Source organism: Rhynchophorus ferrugineus, unplaced genomic scaffold (genome assembly GCF_030347505.1).
Source record: "Rhynchophorus ferrugineus isolate W39M unplaced genomic scaffold, kcgeb_rfMv2 rfM8, whole genome shotgun sequence".
Classification (NCBI taxonomy): Eukaryota; Metazoa; Arthropoda; class Insecta; order Coleoptera; family Curculionidae; genus Rhynchophorus; species Rhynchophorus ferrugineus.
Genome location: NW_027472587.1, coordinates 1,699,515 through 1,718,373, shown reverse-complemented (window position 1 = coordinate 1,718,373; position 18,859 = coordinate 1,699,515). Strand labels below are relative to the sequence as shown.

The 18,859-nt window shown below is 34.1% G+C and overlaps 1 protein-coding gene across 1 annotated transcript; it reads right to left on the bottom strand.

The window, feature by feature from the left end:
- Positions 1-13,309: 13,309 nt before the first annotated feature.
- On the bottom strand, positions 13,310-16,465 carry LOC143201456 (GPI ethanolamine phosphate transferase 1). The gene is made up of 2 exons (XM_076412544.1): positions 16,374-16,465; positions 13,310-16,095 (listed from the first exon to the last, which is right to left on the bottom strand). Exon 2 carries the CDS (start codon positions 16,085-16,087, stop codon positions 13,388-13,390), a length of 2,700 nt encoding a protein of 899 aa, XP_076268659.1. The 5' UTR covers positions 16,088-16,095; positions 16,374-16,465; the 3' UTR covers positions 13,310-13,387.
- Positions 16,466-18,859: the final 2,394 nt, after the last annotated feature.

The window sequence follows — 18,859 nt, the reverse complement described above, 5'->3', positions numbered from 1 at the left end:
AGAGTGTCTGCTATTTCATTCAGTTTCAATTTACGGTCATTCAAAATTATTTTGCGGATTTTTTAGATGTTTTCGTCGATAACAACCTCTTTTGGGCGTCCACTGTGTTCACCGTTTTCGGTGCTCATTTCACCACGTCTAAACTTAGCATACCAATCCTTGATGGTTCATTCTCCTGGGGCAGTGTCCGGAAACTCGGTATAAGCTAAGTTTTTGCTAGAACTGTATTTTTTCCCTTCAAAAAGCAATATTTTATCAACATGTGCAATTCGTTTTTATTCATTTTTTTCATAACAACAATAGTTGCTTCACTCAAAATGCTATTATTCACAAACTAATGACCCGACAGCTGTCAAATTTATACACGCATCTTTTGAAGTTTAGGGCTAACTAAAAAATATATGGATTTAGTTCTAGTAGCGCCATCCATGTGTCAAGCCAGGGACTTTTCAATTGACCTGTTATATACAATATTTATATTTTTAGTTCCATTGTTTGTGTTATTAATTTTATCACACAACTGTCATATTTATTAGGGAGTTTGAAGTGATGAGTATCGATAGATGACTATCAATTTATATGACAAAAAAATTTAAATACTTTACAGAGCTTAATTACGGAGCTTTAATTTTATTTCAACATCGATCTACTCTTCTTGAAAAAACCCTATATTTGCTGTAAAATATTTTAATACACCTCTGTATTATAACTATTTAATTGACAGTATCCTGCCTGACTATTTTCGTGGTCAATAACTGATATCAAACGTAAATATTACATACGGTTTGATACCACTATCAAGAAAATAAGAATTAAAAATATTTTTGTTATTTATTATGTTATTAGTAAATATGAGTATTTCCTTATATTTAAACTGACGATATGATAATGAAGTAGTGTTATTTGTTCGGAATTCAACTGAGCTTACTGCTATTTATTTTTCAGTTATCTAGTGATTAAAAACATTTTACTTAAAATTAAGCTGAAACTGGAAGAACAAGTGAAAAAAGAAAACGTCATGATATTATGTTTTGAAACACTACTATGACAAAAAAAAAACTTTTAAAGAAAATAGCATATTTATTTTGCCTCCAAAGTAATCATCCTTGAATACAATGTACTTATATCAGTATTTTTTCTTTCTTTGGTTGCAGAATCTGAACTATCTTTCAAAAATATAAAATAATAAAAATTATGACATAACTGATGGAATAAAATATATCACATTGAACATCAGTGTCTGAAAAGAAATAACTCGTTTATCTTAATCTAATTGGAACATTAATTGGGCCATTTTTATTCTGTAACAACCTGCTTATTTTTATGAATAATTATCAGATAATTTATTATCAATAAATAACGACAAACAAAATACGCGATAAACTACGTGATATTACGTGATATTTATTTAATTCAAAAAATTGCTTGACTCAATTGCAAGAGTAATAAAGGTATTAAGCTACTATTATATATTGGAATATAGATTTGGACAATTCTATATTTCACATAAATTTGGTTTTCGATGAGCAAACTGTTACCGGGTAACTATTGTCAATTGCTGGAGTCATATTTATTCGGAAGAAAATTTAGAGTATCGCACGAAATGGCGTTCTCGGCATTTAAAAATATCTCGGCTGGAGTTCCACAAGGTAGCGTCTTAGGACCTCTCCTGTATCTGCTCTACACTGCTGACATTCCAACAACAAAAGAAACACTTCTTGGAACCTTTGCTGATGACACAGTTATTATGGAAAAAGATATATTTCTGTCTAGGGCAATAGAAAAAGTGCAAGTGGCAGTCAACAAAATCTACAAATGGACAAAAGATTGGAAAATTCAACTTAATAGCTCCAAATCTGTCCACGTTAATTTTGCATTAAGGCGAAATAATAAAAACTTAATTATATCACTCAATGGATGCCCGATTCCTCATGCAGAATGAGCAAAATACCTTGGAATCCATCTTGACGGTAGATTAAATTGGAAGCATCACGTTAGACAAAAGACAAAGTCCGTCATCTCTCAGTTATTCTCCTTTATCAATTACATATATACTTTGAAAAGATTTGTAGAAGTGATTTGTTTGTTTCGTTCTTTTTGAATTTCAATCACTTCTTTTGCTAAATTTGAGCAATGAATGTTTGAGTTTTTTTTAACTTTTGTTGCATAACTTCACTATTCTCTGCTCAGGATTATCATAGAATAATCGTTTTTCGTTGCCAGCGGAGATTTGATATAAAATTATTCTCTTATATTTATAAGATTTTTTCGAATTAGAATGTTGATCGATTAATGCTTCTAACTCTGTATCTTATTTTAGCTACTACAACTAGGTCACTATTCATACACTAATATTTATCCACCTACTGATGGTACACCTTAGTGCACTTTCATATATTTTTCTTGTTATATAATTTATGCAAATGCTGAAAATTTTGACAGAAAGTCCGTCATCTTTCAGTTATTCTCCTTTATCAATTGTATATACTTTGAAAAGATTTGTAGAAGTGATTTGTTTGTTTCGTTCTTTTTGAATTTCAATCACTTCTTTTGCTAAATTTGAGCAATGAATATTTGAGTTTTTTTTAACTTTTGTTGCATAACTTCACTATTCTCTGCTCAGGATTATCATAGAATAATCGTTTTTCGTTGCCAGCGGAGATTATATATATATATATATATATATATATATATATATATATATATATATGTATATAGGTAATATAGGTAATAAAGCACTGTCTGTTAAAAAATCATATTTTAAGATTGGGTACCTGTCTAATCTTCATTTGCTTGGAGCTTCTTTGAATTAAGGAAACTTGGAGATGATAGACAATAATTTTTTCTGAAGTGCTGACTTAAGTTGAAACAAGTTGTCCGGAATGATTCAAAAGCTTAAAGATGGTGAAATTGTAGTCACAGACAAAGTGGAAGAAGTAAGGTGTAGATGAGGAATCGAAAGTTTCAATACATCTAAGATAGTAAAATATTGAGAGTAACACATATCAGGGGAATATGGAATACCATTATCAAGTGATTAAGGGATAATGCAAAATAACGTTGTTAGAGCGTTCCAGTACATATTACCAAAACCGTGAATATTAGGCCTATAAATTAGTTTTAAAGGATCATTTTTAAATTAGAAGCTTTATTGTGAAAATGTATTCGCACTTTTTCCCACCTCTCAGGCTATTTACGGATTCCATCTCTAATGAAGAATGTATCTTTTGAGACTATCCACGAATCGACCCATTTACGTACACCGGCTGTTTTTCGCAGAGTGCTGAACTCAAACCCATGAATTGTAGTCGATAGTGCCACCCATTGATGGTTTCATCGAGTAATGCCTTCAAATCCTCTTTTTCAATTTTTTTTTTGGCAGACCAGAGCACACTTTGTCTTCGGTGTCAAAATTAACACTTTTAAAACGTCAAAACCACCGTCACTGAAGCTTATGACAATGCTTCACACAGCATTCGATGACCTTCCGCCGCTTTTGTCTTAAAATTAAAGTAAACTAAAGCCTTTTAGTGAAGCCAAACGGAACTAAAAGTTAGAATTAATACAACATTGCGACATTTTGACATCACAAATTTAGATGACGTATGTACAAAATAACTTTGGATAGACGATATACGGTCTGTGTATTAATCTTTTATTAAACTGTCTATCAATGACATGCGTATCAATCAATGATTAAACAACGAAACCAACATTCACTAATTTTTATCATTAACTTCCATTATAAGTTTCTAACAGCATGGCGTTTAGATAATAACGGAAGAGTTTTGACATAATTATTTTTGTGTGTATTTTATGTATGATGATTTCGTATATATATTAAATGATTCGACCTTGTCATATCGTTATAAAATATATATTCACTGGCTTCATTAATTTATATATCATCTATAATTTTTTATTGTCAATTTTTTCGGTAGATCTTCAATTAATCCTCCGTCAACATTATAAATTATTTCCGTCGAATTTCGGTGTGAGAAAAAATAATTATCTTACTATTTAGTTATCTGAATGCGGTTAGGAAATTATATAACAATGACATTCTTGATTAATTTATTTAAACGACATTTATAGTGCATCATAAATCCGTCGGCTGTGCAAAACGCCGCGAATTTCCTGGAAAATAAAAATGCTTCTTTCTGCGAATTTAATTTTGTATTATGATCTTGAATAATTTCCGCCTGTTTTTGCCTGAAAATTTTTCAAATCATTAAAAAATTGTTTTTCGTTAATCACTATTTCTCCCCAAATTTCCAGCAACATTCGAAGTCAATAATCGTCAATTATAACTATTAAGGGTTAAAATTGAAGCCCACCGTTATTTCGTATATTTGAAAGCATTATTATACAAAAACTAATGCATGTTTATTTGGAGAAATACTGTCTACTATGTTAATTTTTCGGGTAACATGCGATATTTTTGTGCATAATTGTAAGACATTTGTTATATGTAAATATTATTTGTTTAAACGTGAAATGATAATATGACTGTATTTTCCGTAGGATTCTGCGCTAGAGCAGAAGCGGTTTTTAACAATAAATAAAGATATACTTCACGAAACCTCTTATGATCTCTTACATGAAGTGTTTCAACAGAAAATTTTGCATTGTAGATCGACTAGATGATTATTGATCCAAATGTGGAATATCATTGTTTAAGATGATGTTATTACTAATTGTAATTTTAACAGTAAATCTTTCATTAAAATTGACATTGTTAATTGACTTGAAATCCATAATATGCGTAAATTCACAGATCATTTCCTTTAACCTATCGAAAAGGAAAATATGGCTAAGTTAAATATTGGAATTAGCAGTTGCTCAATCCATATTAGAATCCTCAAAAGGCAGTAAAAGTAAGTACAAATATCATATCTTTATGTTATATTACATAATTATGTTATATTATCTAAATGTTAATTAAAAGGTACCTGGAATCTATTTTGTTTGTGTGGAAAGCTATCTCTCGACTTTCTAGATCTCCAGCTATCTCTGCTATTGGTAAAAGAATGTACATAACTAAATATAACGAAATGGTGATCTTTTTTAAAGTGATTAATTGTGCACAAGATATAGAGCAAAGACAATGTAATAAAAATATAATAATTAGGCGTTGCTTGTTCTGGTAGATTGAAAAAATTAATAGGATAGCAAAGGGCAGAAATGAAAAATGTTGTATACCTACATACAATATGTATGGTGTTCAATTGTGTACTTATAAAACTATATAAAGAAGAAAAGGAGTAATCAAAATTGTAACATATACTTACTATGATCAGTAAATTCAAATAATGTAATTTTAAATATATTTCGGACAAATAATTTTTTAGTTTATATTTTTTTATTTTATAATATTTAAGGCTATACACAATTGGAAAATAAGTTATTAGATGTTAGATTAGATTTTGTTTTTGATGTACTTTGAGAAATGTAAAGTAGTACTTAAATAAAATATTTTATAAAAATTTTATTTTTTAATTTACCCCTTACAATATGAATAATATTTTTAATTGTATTTTTAATACCCCCAGTAGTTAGTATTTCCAAATCAAAACTAGCCAAATCGCTCCAGCCGTTCTTCCGTTTTAACGGGACTAACGAACAGCAATATAGATTGGATTTGAAAAAATCGAAATTACTCAAAAAACTCAAATAACATTTTAGAACTTATATTCGAGTATAGTCGAGGTTGATCAAACCAAGATGAAAAGCTCTTTGAAGAGATTTTAAGGGTTTTTCAAAGAAATCAAAAAAGGCCGAACCGCAATCCAATATGGAAACCAAAAACAAAGCAGAAGATACACCAATGGCGCAATCAACTCCAAACACCACCTTAACACGGAAACAATTACTAAAATCACAGATCACTCACTTCAAAATGGAAAATTCAACGACAAGAACAATGAATCACTAAAAGTCCAAATAAAACAACTCAATCATGAAGTTATACGAAAAGACGGAAGGATAAAAGCCCTACAAGACATGAACAAGGATGCATTTTAGCAAATACAGGCCCGCAACGAAGAGCTCACACGAGAAAAAAATTAAGACAGCAAATCAGGAAAATTGAAAATGAAAAACAAACACAGAACGAAATGGAACAAGAAACACATAACTTCCTACAGGCATCACAGACGAGGAAAAGGGCGGTAAACTATACTGTTTCCTCGTGTAATGAAGAGGACTTGGAAAAACAACAAACTGCCGAAACAACTAACAAACCAATCCAGCCCAACCCAAAACAACAAACGAAGGAAGGAAGAATCACGCCGATAAAACTTCGGTACAAAACCAAATATATGGAAATCGTCCGTATATTTAAAAATAATACAATCGAATTCGGCAACACGAGGACAAGACCCGAGGGAGTGGTATTCTACCCCAAAACCGCTGACTACTACAGACTGGCAACCAATATCCTGGAGGAAGGAAGTATTCTTTCCACTTCTAAACACCCTTACAAGAGAGGAAACTGAAGGGCATCATCAGAGGCCTACTGGAATCAATAACAGACGACCAAGTTAGAGAAGCACTCCAGGAAAAGGGATGCAATCCATCTCTCATAAAAGATGTTTATTTTAATTTTGGAAATACCTGCTGATGTAACAATTCATTTGAAAAGTCTCCGGCCTGACACATAGCCTCAAAAGATGCGATTATAAATTTTACAGCTGTCGGATCATTAGTTTGTGAATTATAGTATTTTGAGTGAAGCAACTTTTGTTATTGTGAAATAAATGGATAAAAAGGAATTTCGCGTGTTGATAAAATATTGCTTTTTGAAGGGAAAAAATACAGTTGAAGCAAACAATTGGCTTGATGCCAAGTTTCCAGACACTGCCTCAGGAAAATTAACCATCAAGGATTGGTATGCTGAATTTAGATGTGGTGAAATAAGTACCGAAGACGGTGAACGCAGTGGACGCCCAAAGGAGGTTGTTACCGGTGAAAACATTTAAAAAATCCACAAAATGTTTTTGAATGACCGTACATTGAATGAAATAGCAGACACTCTAAAGATATCAACTGAACGTGAGTATGAGAAAGCTATGTGCAAAGTGGGTGCCGTGCGATCTCACTTTCGACATAAACAATGACGAGTTGATGATTCGGAATAGTGCTTGAAGATGATCAAGCATAATAAACCCGAGTTTTTGCGTCAGAATGTGACAATGGATGAAACGTGGCTCCATAATTTCCTTCCGAAGTCCAATCGACAGTTATCCCAGTAGATTGCACACAATGAACCCACTCCAAAGCGTGGGAAAACACAACAGTTGAGTGGCAAGGTTATGGCGTCTATATTTTGGGATGCGCATGGAATAATTTTCATTGACTACCTTAAAAAATAAAGAACCATCAACTATTATACAGCGTTAGTGGACCGTTTGAAGGATAAAGTCGCCTAAAAACGGCCGCATTTGAAGAAAAAAAGTGCTGCTTCACCAAGACAATGCATCGTGTCACAAGTCCGTGAAAACGGTGGCAAAAATCAATGAATTGGGCTTCGAATTGCTTCCTCATCAACGGTATTCTCAAGATCTGGTCCCCAACGACTACTTCCTGTTCTCAGATCTCAAAAGAATGCTCGCTAGGAAGAAATTTTCGTCAAATGAAGAGGTGATCGCCGAAACGGAGGCCTTTTTTGAAGCAAAGACAAATCGTACTATAAAAATGGTATTGAAAAGTTGGAGGGTCGTTATAATGATTATATCACCCTTGAAGGGAATTATGTTGAATAAAAGAAAACTAATTTTGTCAAAAAAATATGTTTTACTATGGCCTGTTACTTTTCAAATGACCTGTTATAATCCCGTACTCGCCTAGCTTGACTGTTAACGCAAGTACAACAAAACAGTAGCAATAAATTAATTTATAAATTAAGATTGTATTAAATCAGAAGCCATGCAAAACAAAGAAATAAGAAATTGGATGGGAACATCAAGAAATGCGTTTCTTTCTCTGCGATGGCCGAATGATAAAATCAGGAAATTTATTGATGGGGATCGTTCGCGTCGAGACGCGTTAATCTCTTTTATCGGCGCAAACGTGTCTCGTAGTATATAAAATTGGCACGATAAAGATAAAGAAAGAAGCTACGTAAGACCGGCAATTAACGACGTGTAAATTTGTTTCTCCATTAGCGAGAAATCGCACTTGGTAACTGTACGGCGGAATAAATTTGACTTGTATCTGGAATCGTGCGGTTCGGGAAAAAGTAGGGAAAATTAATTCCGACCGTAGCGCCCGGTGCTTCTATTTCCGAGTTCGTAGTTCAAACTATCGGCCTCTATCTGACCGTACCCGACACCTGCACGGTATTCAGCGGACGATACGCCATCGGTTGCGCATTTTGCATGGAACAACTCGCCGGTCCGGATCAGATTGAATGGCGGACTTTTCGAGAAGTAACGCGTCGGGTCACGACCTTATGTTTTTACCTTAACAATTCCAGTCGCTTCGACCTTTGGCTTGTTTTCTTATTTCAACCTACACTCTTATTAAAATATTAAATTAACAGTGAAGACAAAATAATTTTTGTAAGGATTTAATCGGAAATACATATACAATATGAATTTAGTAAAAATATTATATAGAATATTATTACAGAATTACAGAATATTATACAGAATATGGTACAGAATATTGTACAGAATATTTTATATTATACATTATATAGAACATTCGAAGGATGTTCTCTTTGCGAGAGAAAGAGTAATGAGGCCGTGATCTTCATCAAGATCAGACTCATCATTTTAAATGGGCTGAACGCCATTAGGAATGCTCGTATCCACATGGGATCGAAGAAATTCAAGCTGACGATGTTGCCAGTGCTGAAGAAACCGATGAAAATGAATACTATAAACAGGACTGGTCTGCGGAACATGTTCGAATGGATGTTGGCGCGGCTCTTGTACGTGTCGAAAATAGTATAGTAGATGATGTTCGTTGAATCCATGGTTTGGAGGATTTTGCTCTCTATTAGAAACCAAATACAAAGTATAGTAACGCACACTTCTGAGAATAACGCTTCGTAATTTGACGAAACCAGAAAGTAAAACGGAGTAAAACCGAAGAAAGTTGTGGTGAGGCGATTAGTAACCTGATGACCAAAGAATGGTATTAATGATACGGGCATGAACAAGGGGCACTATGAGAGATATTTCACCAAAGAATTGTTGGCGATAAAACCCAGTTCCAAACTAATAGTGTATAAAGAAGCTAAAACCAGACACTGGAACTGAAAGAGGAATATCTTGTAGTCTGCGCTGTAATTTCGCACGACAAAACATCACGTAGAACAGTACAAACCACGCCACACTACCCAAAACGTATATGGGCAGGTCAAAAGTGGTCTTCATCACTGGACCCAAAGAGAATATCGACAGTATTACCCACAGTACCGCCCATCTAATTTTCTCCTTGTCGTTTATATGTCTTCGAAATGAATCAGTGAAGAAAATCCAATCCCCGATCAACGTCGTTATAAAAGAGGAAGTCTATCGTTCAAAGAATCCTAAAACTAGTAGCTCTATACCAATAAAATAAATAAGAATGTTATAAATATTGTGACTAAATAGAACACATCTTAGTGTGATGAACATGCCACGAAGTTCGATATATCTTGATGTAATACTGTAAAAAAACTATGCATGCAAAGGAAAACTATGCATTTAACATAGATTGATTGAAATCAAATTTAACTTATAAAAAAAACGTTCTTCCGGGCATTTATTGGTCGGGGATATTCGCATCCAATATTGACATAGCAAGGAAATATATATCCGATGAAACCCATAATATTAATTTATTAATAAGGTCTTGAGCAACTATTTGCTTCAACACAACCGCTGTGTTTCTGTATTGCTTCGCGTAATAGATTCATGTTGAGCGTCTGAATAATTTCCAACGAAATGTTGTTCTATTTTTGTGCTAAAACATTCACCAATTATTTCAATGATTTTGAAGTTAAAAATTTACTCTCCACTCTATGCTGTTAAACTCCCCATAAAGTTTCAATTATGTGCTGCTGGCTGGGTAAGATGCTTGATAATATCCTGATGTTCATAAAACCAAGAATGAACTTTTTCGGCTATGTGTATGGGGCCATTATCATCTTGGAATATGACAGTGTTCGACAGCAATATGCTAGTCATAGTAAGAATTTGATAAAAACCTAATTATATCACTTGACGGATGCCCGATCCCTCAATCAGAACTCCAGAATTTTTTCCAACGTAATGTTATCCCACTGTTGTAGCAATGTTGTTGGAGAATATCTACTCCTTACTCTTTGCTGTAAAACACGCCCTAACGGTTCAATTATGTTGAGGTTTAGCGATTATGCCGATCAGGGAAGATGTTTTTTGATATTCAGAGCATCAATCTTGGTTTAAAGAGCATCAAACCAAGATTGAATCTTTTTTGCTGTGTATTTGGGCGTTATCATCTTGGAATATTTTGGTCAACTTGGTATTTGGCAGCAATATGTTAGTCATAGTAAGAACTTCATCATTTTGGATATCGAGATATTGATGTATTCTGATCTTTCTGCCTAAATCATAAGGAATCTCCGTCATACTTGACTGTAGGAAGCAGACAGTCCGGAGCGCAGGCTTCTTTTGAGGTTCTTGATGTTTAATCGGGCCATATCACATTCTTTTAATCATTAAGTGTCCAGGTTTCATGATCGTTGTAATACCTCTTTACCACCGTTCTTCGGTCTCTGTTAGTTAACTTTAGGTTTGTTTCAATATTCCTCTTCACCGATGGTGTTTTATCACATTTTGTATATGCTATCATTATCGTAGATACTCTCGTTCGTGAAACCTTAAACAATTCAGGTGCTTTCGTCATAGAAGCTCTCCCTAACCGAGCACCAACAATTTTATTTTTTTAGTAGTCTGAGAGATCATATATATCACCGATCGCTTGGTTTAACTGTTGCAGAACAAAGTGTATAATAAAGTGAAAGATACAAGATACAATCCCACAAGATGTAAACTGAGCAATATATACGCGTCCTATAACTTATTTGGAATCAATGTTGGCAACATGCAAGAAGATATACTAACTGTTACTTACTGTTACATGGTGTTCGTAGTACTTTGTGTTTCCCTGTTACTCTAAATTTACAAAATCGGGAATTAAAAAACATTCATCGATATTTTCTCAGTTCAAAGAATTACCGGAGAAAATGTTAAATATGCATTCGTTTGATAAACTGAGCTTATAAAAATTTATTTGAATATTCATGAAATCTAAATCCAGCTAGGTATAAAAATATATAGAAATTATCGGAGAGTTTGTTTAATGGACCTGCAGAACAATATAATCCAGTAGATTCACCACTGTATTTTAAACTCATACAATATTTACAAATTATTGTCATTATTGCCGCATCATAGTGGAATGCAGCTCGTTCCAGGATTACAGGAGCACTGTGTCGAAATCGCTCAATTTCATTATGTCGTGCTCGCTGTTGTTGTGTTTAGTGTGCACGAACTCGTTGCATTCTAAGCCTATCTACTTCATTGTCACTCTCTAAAGAATGCAATTCTGACATAGTGCGGCTAACACGTGAGGTAGCTCCTCGTACATTTGATTGACAGATTTGATTTAAGTCAGGTAGTCTTCTCCTCGGCATCGTAAATTGTAATTAATCAAAGTGAAAAAATGTCTCGCGCACTTAGCAGTAAAGTGTCACTATCACAAAAATCAACAACAAAAAAGCACATAATTCGAAATGTCCCTATCACAAAGGATCACCGAAGTTAAGAAAGTTCTCGCGCACGTAGATTGTCGGATTCGATCCTCGACATCAACGAAAAAACAAAATCGTTGTTTTTATTTAATATCGAGCATTTTCATACTTATTCACCTTTTGAACCTTCCCCGGACTTCCATAAATAATTCAAGACCAAAGTTATCAAATCGGTCCAGCCGTTCTCGAGTTTTAGCGAAACTAACGAAGAACGATTATATTTTATATATGTATATATATATATATATATATATATATATATATATATATATATATATATAGATTGTTAAAACAAAAAATGCATTCCTGTACAGATAAAAGATTTTTTAACATAATTCTTCCTAAATCTTAATATATAATAATTATTTGTTTATTGAATTGTTTTAGACAATTTTTAACACCATTCGTCTTTGATTTTGTTTAAATATATCATACTAAATTTTTATTCCTTACAAAATAAAATTACAAGAGTTATTAATAAGGTTTAAATATATTTTAAGCTCAAATGAGTGCAATATAATTTTAATTAATTTTTTGGGAAATATATTATTAAGATATCCTTCAGAACATACGCCCACAACTAGTTTTTTGAAGAATTCTTTAAGACTCCTCCCCTACACTACTGAAAGTACGTCATTAAGTTCAATGACTAAATTCACTAATACAGTACTCACTACTTTTGTGTAAGATGCGGTCGTAACTTTATAAGCGTACAGTTTTTTATGGTCCGTCCTGTATAAAATATAAGATACTAATACTACTTAGGTTGTACTAGTTGAGTATAGATATATGATCAATATTGTGAGACATCGAAAGAGAAAACAGTGTTTAAGACTGACAACAAATTAACACCAACATTTTTAGAACTAAATACGGAAAAATCCAAAAAGTGTATCATTTCAAATGTTTGGGGAAACTATATAAGAAACTGAACTGGAAAGGATAGCTATATAATTTGCTGTCAAAACGTGGATAAAGCTTTTAGACTTTAGACGAAAGACATCTATAACAAAAAATATATTTCTAAATATACAAAACTGAGACATTACTACACCGTAATCAAGCTGGAGTGCCTTTACAGAGCTGAAGCTCTTATTTTGAACAGGAACAGAGACATTGAAGAAGTCCAAATATAAAATTAATCCACATATTAAAACAATGAAACCAAGGAGATTGACCAGACAGGTGGTGGAATTCTATGAAGCTCACAGTAAGGCCAAGATTGAAACAATGAAACGGATCGCTGAGATTAGGGAGGATCTGGAAGGAGTCAAAATAACACAACAAGATATATAGGAAAGAAAGGTTTTCAGACGGCAAGTTTGCGACAGGTGGACCAGACAGAGAAGCCCAGGAAACCTGGATCCAAGTGGTCAGATGAACTAATAAGAACCCATTCCGAGAGATTGAAAGCAATATGGGTCGAAAGAAAAGGAAACAACACTGAAATGTCACTTTGTTGTACTTGTATGCAGATATAAATAAAAAAACACTAGAAAACAAATAATATAATAAAACACTAAAGAAAATTAAGTAAATATATTGTGTATAATATAACAGGTATAAAGTCGGTAAATATTATAAATACATGACATAAATACATTATATCACTAATTTTTTGTAAGATGCAGTCGTAACTATATGAGCAAACCCATATAATAGCAATAAAATGGTAACGAAACCTTCCATTATAATAAAATGGGATAGACTGGAACCGATATCCAGCCAAGAACCTTTGTTGGTGATCAAGAACAGAAACTGTAACACCATGAGGTCAGAAAAGATCAATATTATACAGAACATTTGAAGAATGTTCTCTCTTCCGATCGAATTAATTGCTCTGAATACGCAACAACTGAAGAGAAACGGGACAGTGATCTTCATCAAGATCAGACCCATCATCTTAAACGGGCTGAATACGGTTAGGAACGCTCGTACCCACATGGGATCGAAGGAATTCAAGCTGGCGATGTTACCAGTGCCGAAGAAACCGATGAATATGAAAACTATAAACAGGAATGCCCTGCGGAACATGTCCGAATTGATCTTGGCGCGGCTCTTGTACGTGTCGAAAGTAGAATAGTAGATGATGTTCGTTGAATCCATAGCTTGGAGGATCTTGCTCTCTATTAGTAACCAAATACAAAGTAGTGCAACGTACACTGCCGAGAATAACGCTTCGTAATTTGACGAAACCAGAAGATAAAACGGAGCAAAACCGAAGAAAGTTGTGGTGAGGCGATCAGCAACCTGATGACCAGAGAATGGTATTAATGATACGGGCATGAACAAGAGACACCATGAGAAATACTTTACCGAAGAACTGTTAGCGATGAAACCCAGTTCCAAACTAATACTGTATAAAGAGGCTAAAACCAGACACAGGAACTGGAAGATGAATATCTTGTAGGCTCCGGTGTTGCGTCCCACCAAATTCTGCAGTTTCGAACGACAAAACATTACGTAGAACAGTACAAACCACGCCACACTACCCAAAACGTACATGGGCAGGTCGAAAGTGGTCTTCATCACCGGACACAAAGGGAATATCGACAGTATCACCCACAGTACCGCCCATAGAATTTTATCCTTGTCATTTATATGTCTTCCAAATGAATCAGTGAAGAAAATCCAAGTCCCAATCAACACCGTTAAAAGAGAGAAAGCCTTTCGTTCAAAGAATCCGAAAACTAGTAGCTCTAGACCAATAAAATAAATAAGAATGTTATAAATATTGTGACTAAATAGAACACATCTTAGTTTGATGAACATGCCACGAAGCTTCGATATATCTTGATGTAATACTGTAAAGGACAAAAAAGGGAAACTAAAATGGATATAATATGACAAAGGAAAGCTTTGCATATAACACAGAATGATTGGAATTAAATTTAACTTATAGAGAAACGTTCTTCTTCCGGGCATTTGTTGGTCGGTGATATTCTCATACAATATTGACACAGCGAGGAACAATATCCATCCGATGAAACCCAAAGAGATCGACATCAGCAAGGGAAATTGATAGTAATTGTGATAATAATCCAGTCCTTCAATCAATGTCGTCATAAATATTTCACAGTCCTCTTTTAATTCCCGGAATTTCCTCTCTAATTTCAGTCTTTTTAGGTGTTGTACTTTGTCGTTCAGTTCTTGAGAAGATAATCCTTTATAGGGCAAATATATCAAGGAATTCTTCTCGGTTCTCTCTCGTTTAACGTTAAAAATCTCCAATAATTGAAGCGTATTGGAGAGTCGGATCTCCCCCAAGCCTTCGTCATTCATATCGAGATAATTTAGTGGAACTACACCGATGGAGTTGACGGGTATATTGATCCCGATCAGAGAAGACAATAGGGGAGCTATATCGATTTGCTTGACGTCCTTCTGGGCACCCTCCGTCTTAATTCCTGCTCCCCATGCAATGAAAGGGGCTTCAGTCTCGTGGGACGACCCTGCACCGTGAGAACCCCAATCGGTCATGCCGTGATCAGCTGTGAACACGAAAACTGTATTGTTGTCGTTGAAAATGTCCTGAAATAACTGGTAGATGATCTCCGTGTTCCTGTCCACCAATCTGATGTTGTCGATGTATTGATTCGAGTGGGGCTTGAAGCCGTGACCTGCAGTATCTATCCCCAGCAAGTGCAAGAAGAATACATTCCCCGAGTCGTGGAATCTATCACAGTCCTGTTTACGACATTTTTTCACATCTTCGGTCAAGAAACTTCGGACACGATCGAAGACCCATTTGTCTAAGAGTCCGGTGTCATTAGCGCCGAAATCCTCTAACTCCGCGTCGTAGGTTTGTAGTTTGATGTGCGGTCGTGCGTCCTTGTTGAAGATATTCAAAATATCTGGACTCCCCCAGCACCAGGCGTGGGCGCTTTGATTGATCACCGAATCAAAGTGGACAGGGTTTGCCTTCCAACCTTTCATAATGGCACTGGGATCCTCGTAGATGCCCGCAAGCAGTGCCACGTGACCTGGTCTCGACTCCGTGGGCACTCTGGTATGGGCAACGCCCCAAGAACCGTCTTTCTTCATGACGCGGGACAGAAACGGGATTCGCTCGGTTTTCCCGTCATAAACTGCTTCAGCTCTGAGACCGTCGGCTACGAAGAGAACCAATCGCTTAGCTGGCGGATCGAACGTGGATCGCACGGACTCCATGCCGTGGTCCAAAGGACTGGAGAAATATATGTCGAACACCGCGAACAACATCACTAAATGTATTAGCAAGCCTAAGATAATGATTTGGTATTTCTTGTTCTTGGGAACCAGTAGTTTTTCTTTAAAGTACATGGCGAAAGCTGGAACAAATAACAATGTCTCAATTTTGCGCCATTGTAAAACTATCACGAACTTGTCATGGTAAAGTCAAACAAAAAGTTTATTAAATACAGAATTCTATTAAAGAAAAACTCCGTAGTTCGATAAAATACTCAGAGATGTCGCCACCATGCCTACCGTAACTAATATTATGATGCACGAACATAACTCTATCAAACTATGTCTATGAGAATGTAATAAAACAAGCCAGTGATTCCGTTAACTTATCTAAATTGTTCATTTATTAAATATCACTTACTTTTGGGTAAGGCAATTTTAAAAACATGAAGATATAAACATCACTTAACCTCAAAAATAATTTCGTCCGCCTGTGTTGTAGCGTCGCTCTGAGGAAACATTAATGGATGCGACGTTGCCGTTTATCAGATAAGGTTCCTTTTATGTAATGAAACATTTAATTGTCATATAAAATGTTTTTAATTGTAGTTAATGGTTTATGTTTTAGCAAGTGAATTGAATGCATATTTATTAGTAACCATTATATAGTTTAAAGGATTCAACGTTTTATTCTTTAAATAGTTTAACTGATTAGATTGTACCTGTTTTTAATCGATTTTTTAATGTGTTGTGTTGATAATGGGATTAGCTGGAGAGGAAAGTATGAACTATAATGAATTTTCACCACTTAGATGTTCAGGACTTTGTCTTACTGTAATACAATGCCAGTGTTTATTTGTGCTTCTTTACTGAATTTAATATTATATGTTGTAATTAATTCATAGTGTTTTACAAAAGCTAGCGTTGATAATAAAGTATTGCAGTGTCTCTAACACTTTATTCTTCCTAAAAGAGTGGATATTGAGCATACATGTTGTTATTTGGATTATTATTTACAATAATTTTTACTTTATCAAATATGCTGGACCCTCGGACATGTATTGTTGTTTGTGTGTGTGTGTGTGTATCAGGATATTTTTATGGGAATATATAGTAACTATACTCTAGCTGAGTAAATGTGTTGTAAATGGTTTGTTCGTTTTAGAAGTGTTCTTTTTACTTTTTACTTTTTATTCAAAGACAACGAACCACCTGGAAAGGTGACAAACTTCATCTATGAAGAATTGGAGGAACTTATCGATAAAAATTTGTGTCAGCCATTTTATTGGGACTGACCTTGGAAATGATACATAAGAAAGTTGGTTTTCGTACGAATTGAAACACAGGGATATTGGAGAAGTTTTTGGATTACCGATCTGCTGTTTTGACAATAAAAAGGAATAAATATTTTATCGTAAAAAGTCATAGTTTAAGCAAATCACCACTTTAAGCTGCAAATGCAATCTGAATGTTTGTGGGGACCAGTAGGGAGTGATTTACTGTGAATTGCTATGACCTACAAATCAAATGGACTCAACTGAATGAACCAAGCCATAGCTGGGGGCCACCACCAACTGTAATTAGCATGCTTAAATCTCAGATAATTAACATAAAATTATTAAAATTTGGTTTGAGTTAGAGAACCTTTTAGCTTTATTTATTAAGTATTGCAATACATTAAGTAAACTATTATTATACATATAGAGAGTATGTATAATTTATCTCTACATATTGTATAAATGTATTACATATGAATATAATAGATATATAATACGTTAGATAGTCTATTAAAATACAGAGACAAAATAAAAATAAATATATATTAATAACATAAAAATACCAGTATAAGATTTAAAAGTTAAAATTTATATATACCATGCGTATCTATGCGTATATGCGTAAAATAATCTATCTATATATACCATGCGTACCAGAAAGGCATTACCGTTTTTTTTCGGAAAACCCTACAAAATTTTCAAGAAAATGGAAAAATTTATTGATTGAAAGTATCGAACATTTTATTTTATCTATCTTATACATCATTTTGCCCATCTCTAAGGCAATTCTATATATATATATATATATATATATATATATATATATATATATATATATATATATATATATATACATATTGGCAACATTCTATATTAAAATTACCACTGTGCTCTTATTATGGTAAAATGGAGGAGTTAAAGAGTCAGCTTAAGGATATATTAATAATATAACAAAACAATCATGATATATCAGGCTCCTGCTCGTTTATAGAATCAGGCTTACTTTGTTGGTTTAAAAATTGTATTATTTTATTTTGTACTAATGTATTTTTTAACATCGTTGTTGAAAAGCAAAACCAAAAAATCTCACCTATTTCGGTTAAAAAGTCTTAAGTCAAAATATTTATTATAAGTATCTCAACCAATATGCTTTCGTATCAAATAAATGAACGCCGTAAAAATAATTAAGTCTTTAATTAATGGTGCTTTACAAACAACTTTTTAAAGGGCAACTTTTTAAATGGCTCCATAAACAAACCGAAACAATTAATGGCGTTATAGAAATGAGTCAATTCAATTGGAATTTTCTCTGTAGGGCAATTCAAATGAACTAATCAAAAAAGTGGTCTCAGAGCCCCCATTAGTTGGACCATGCAAAACATTTCCTCGGTTTCGCCTATTTAAGTAAAACATCTATATACAATCTATGGTAAAACAATTCATCGAGCTATTTTAGTGCTCCTCTGCAAGCGGGTGTCCCATTGATGGGAAAAGTTGATAGTTGAACGGGGCAAGCTCTGGAGTGTTCGGCGGGTGCGATAGTATGTCCCATCCATGTGCATTCAACGCTTCTTGGCCGGTTTTGCCTTATGAGACGCGAGCTATCGTGCTGTAATATCATTTTAACCTG

Coding starts and splice junctions, on each gene's coding strand:
- LOC143201456 (XM_076412544.1), bottom strand. CDS start 16,087: ATGTACTTTAAAGAAAAACTACTGGTTCCCAAGAACAAGAAATACCAA.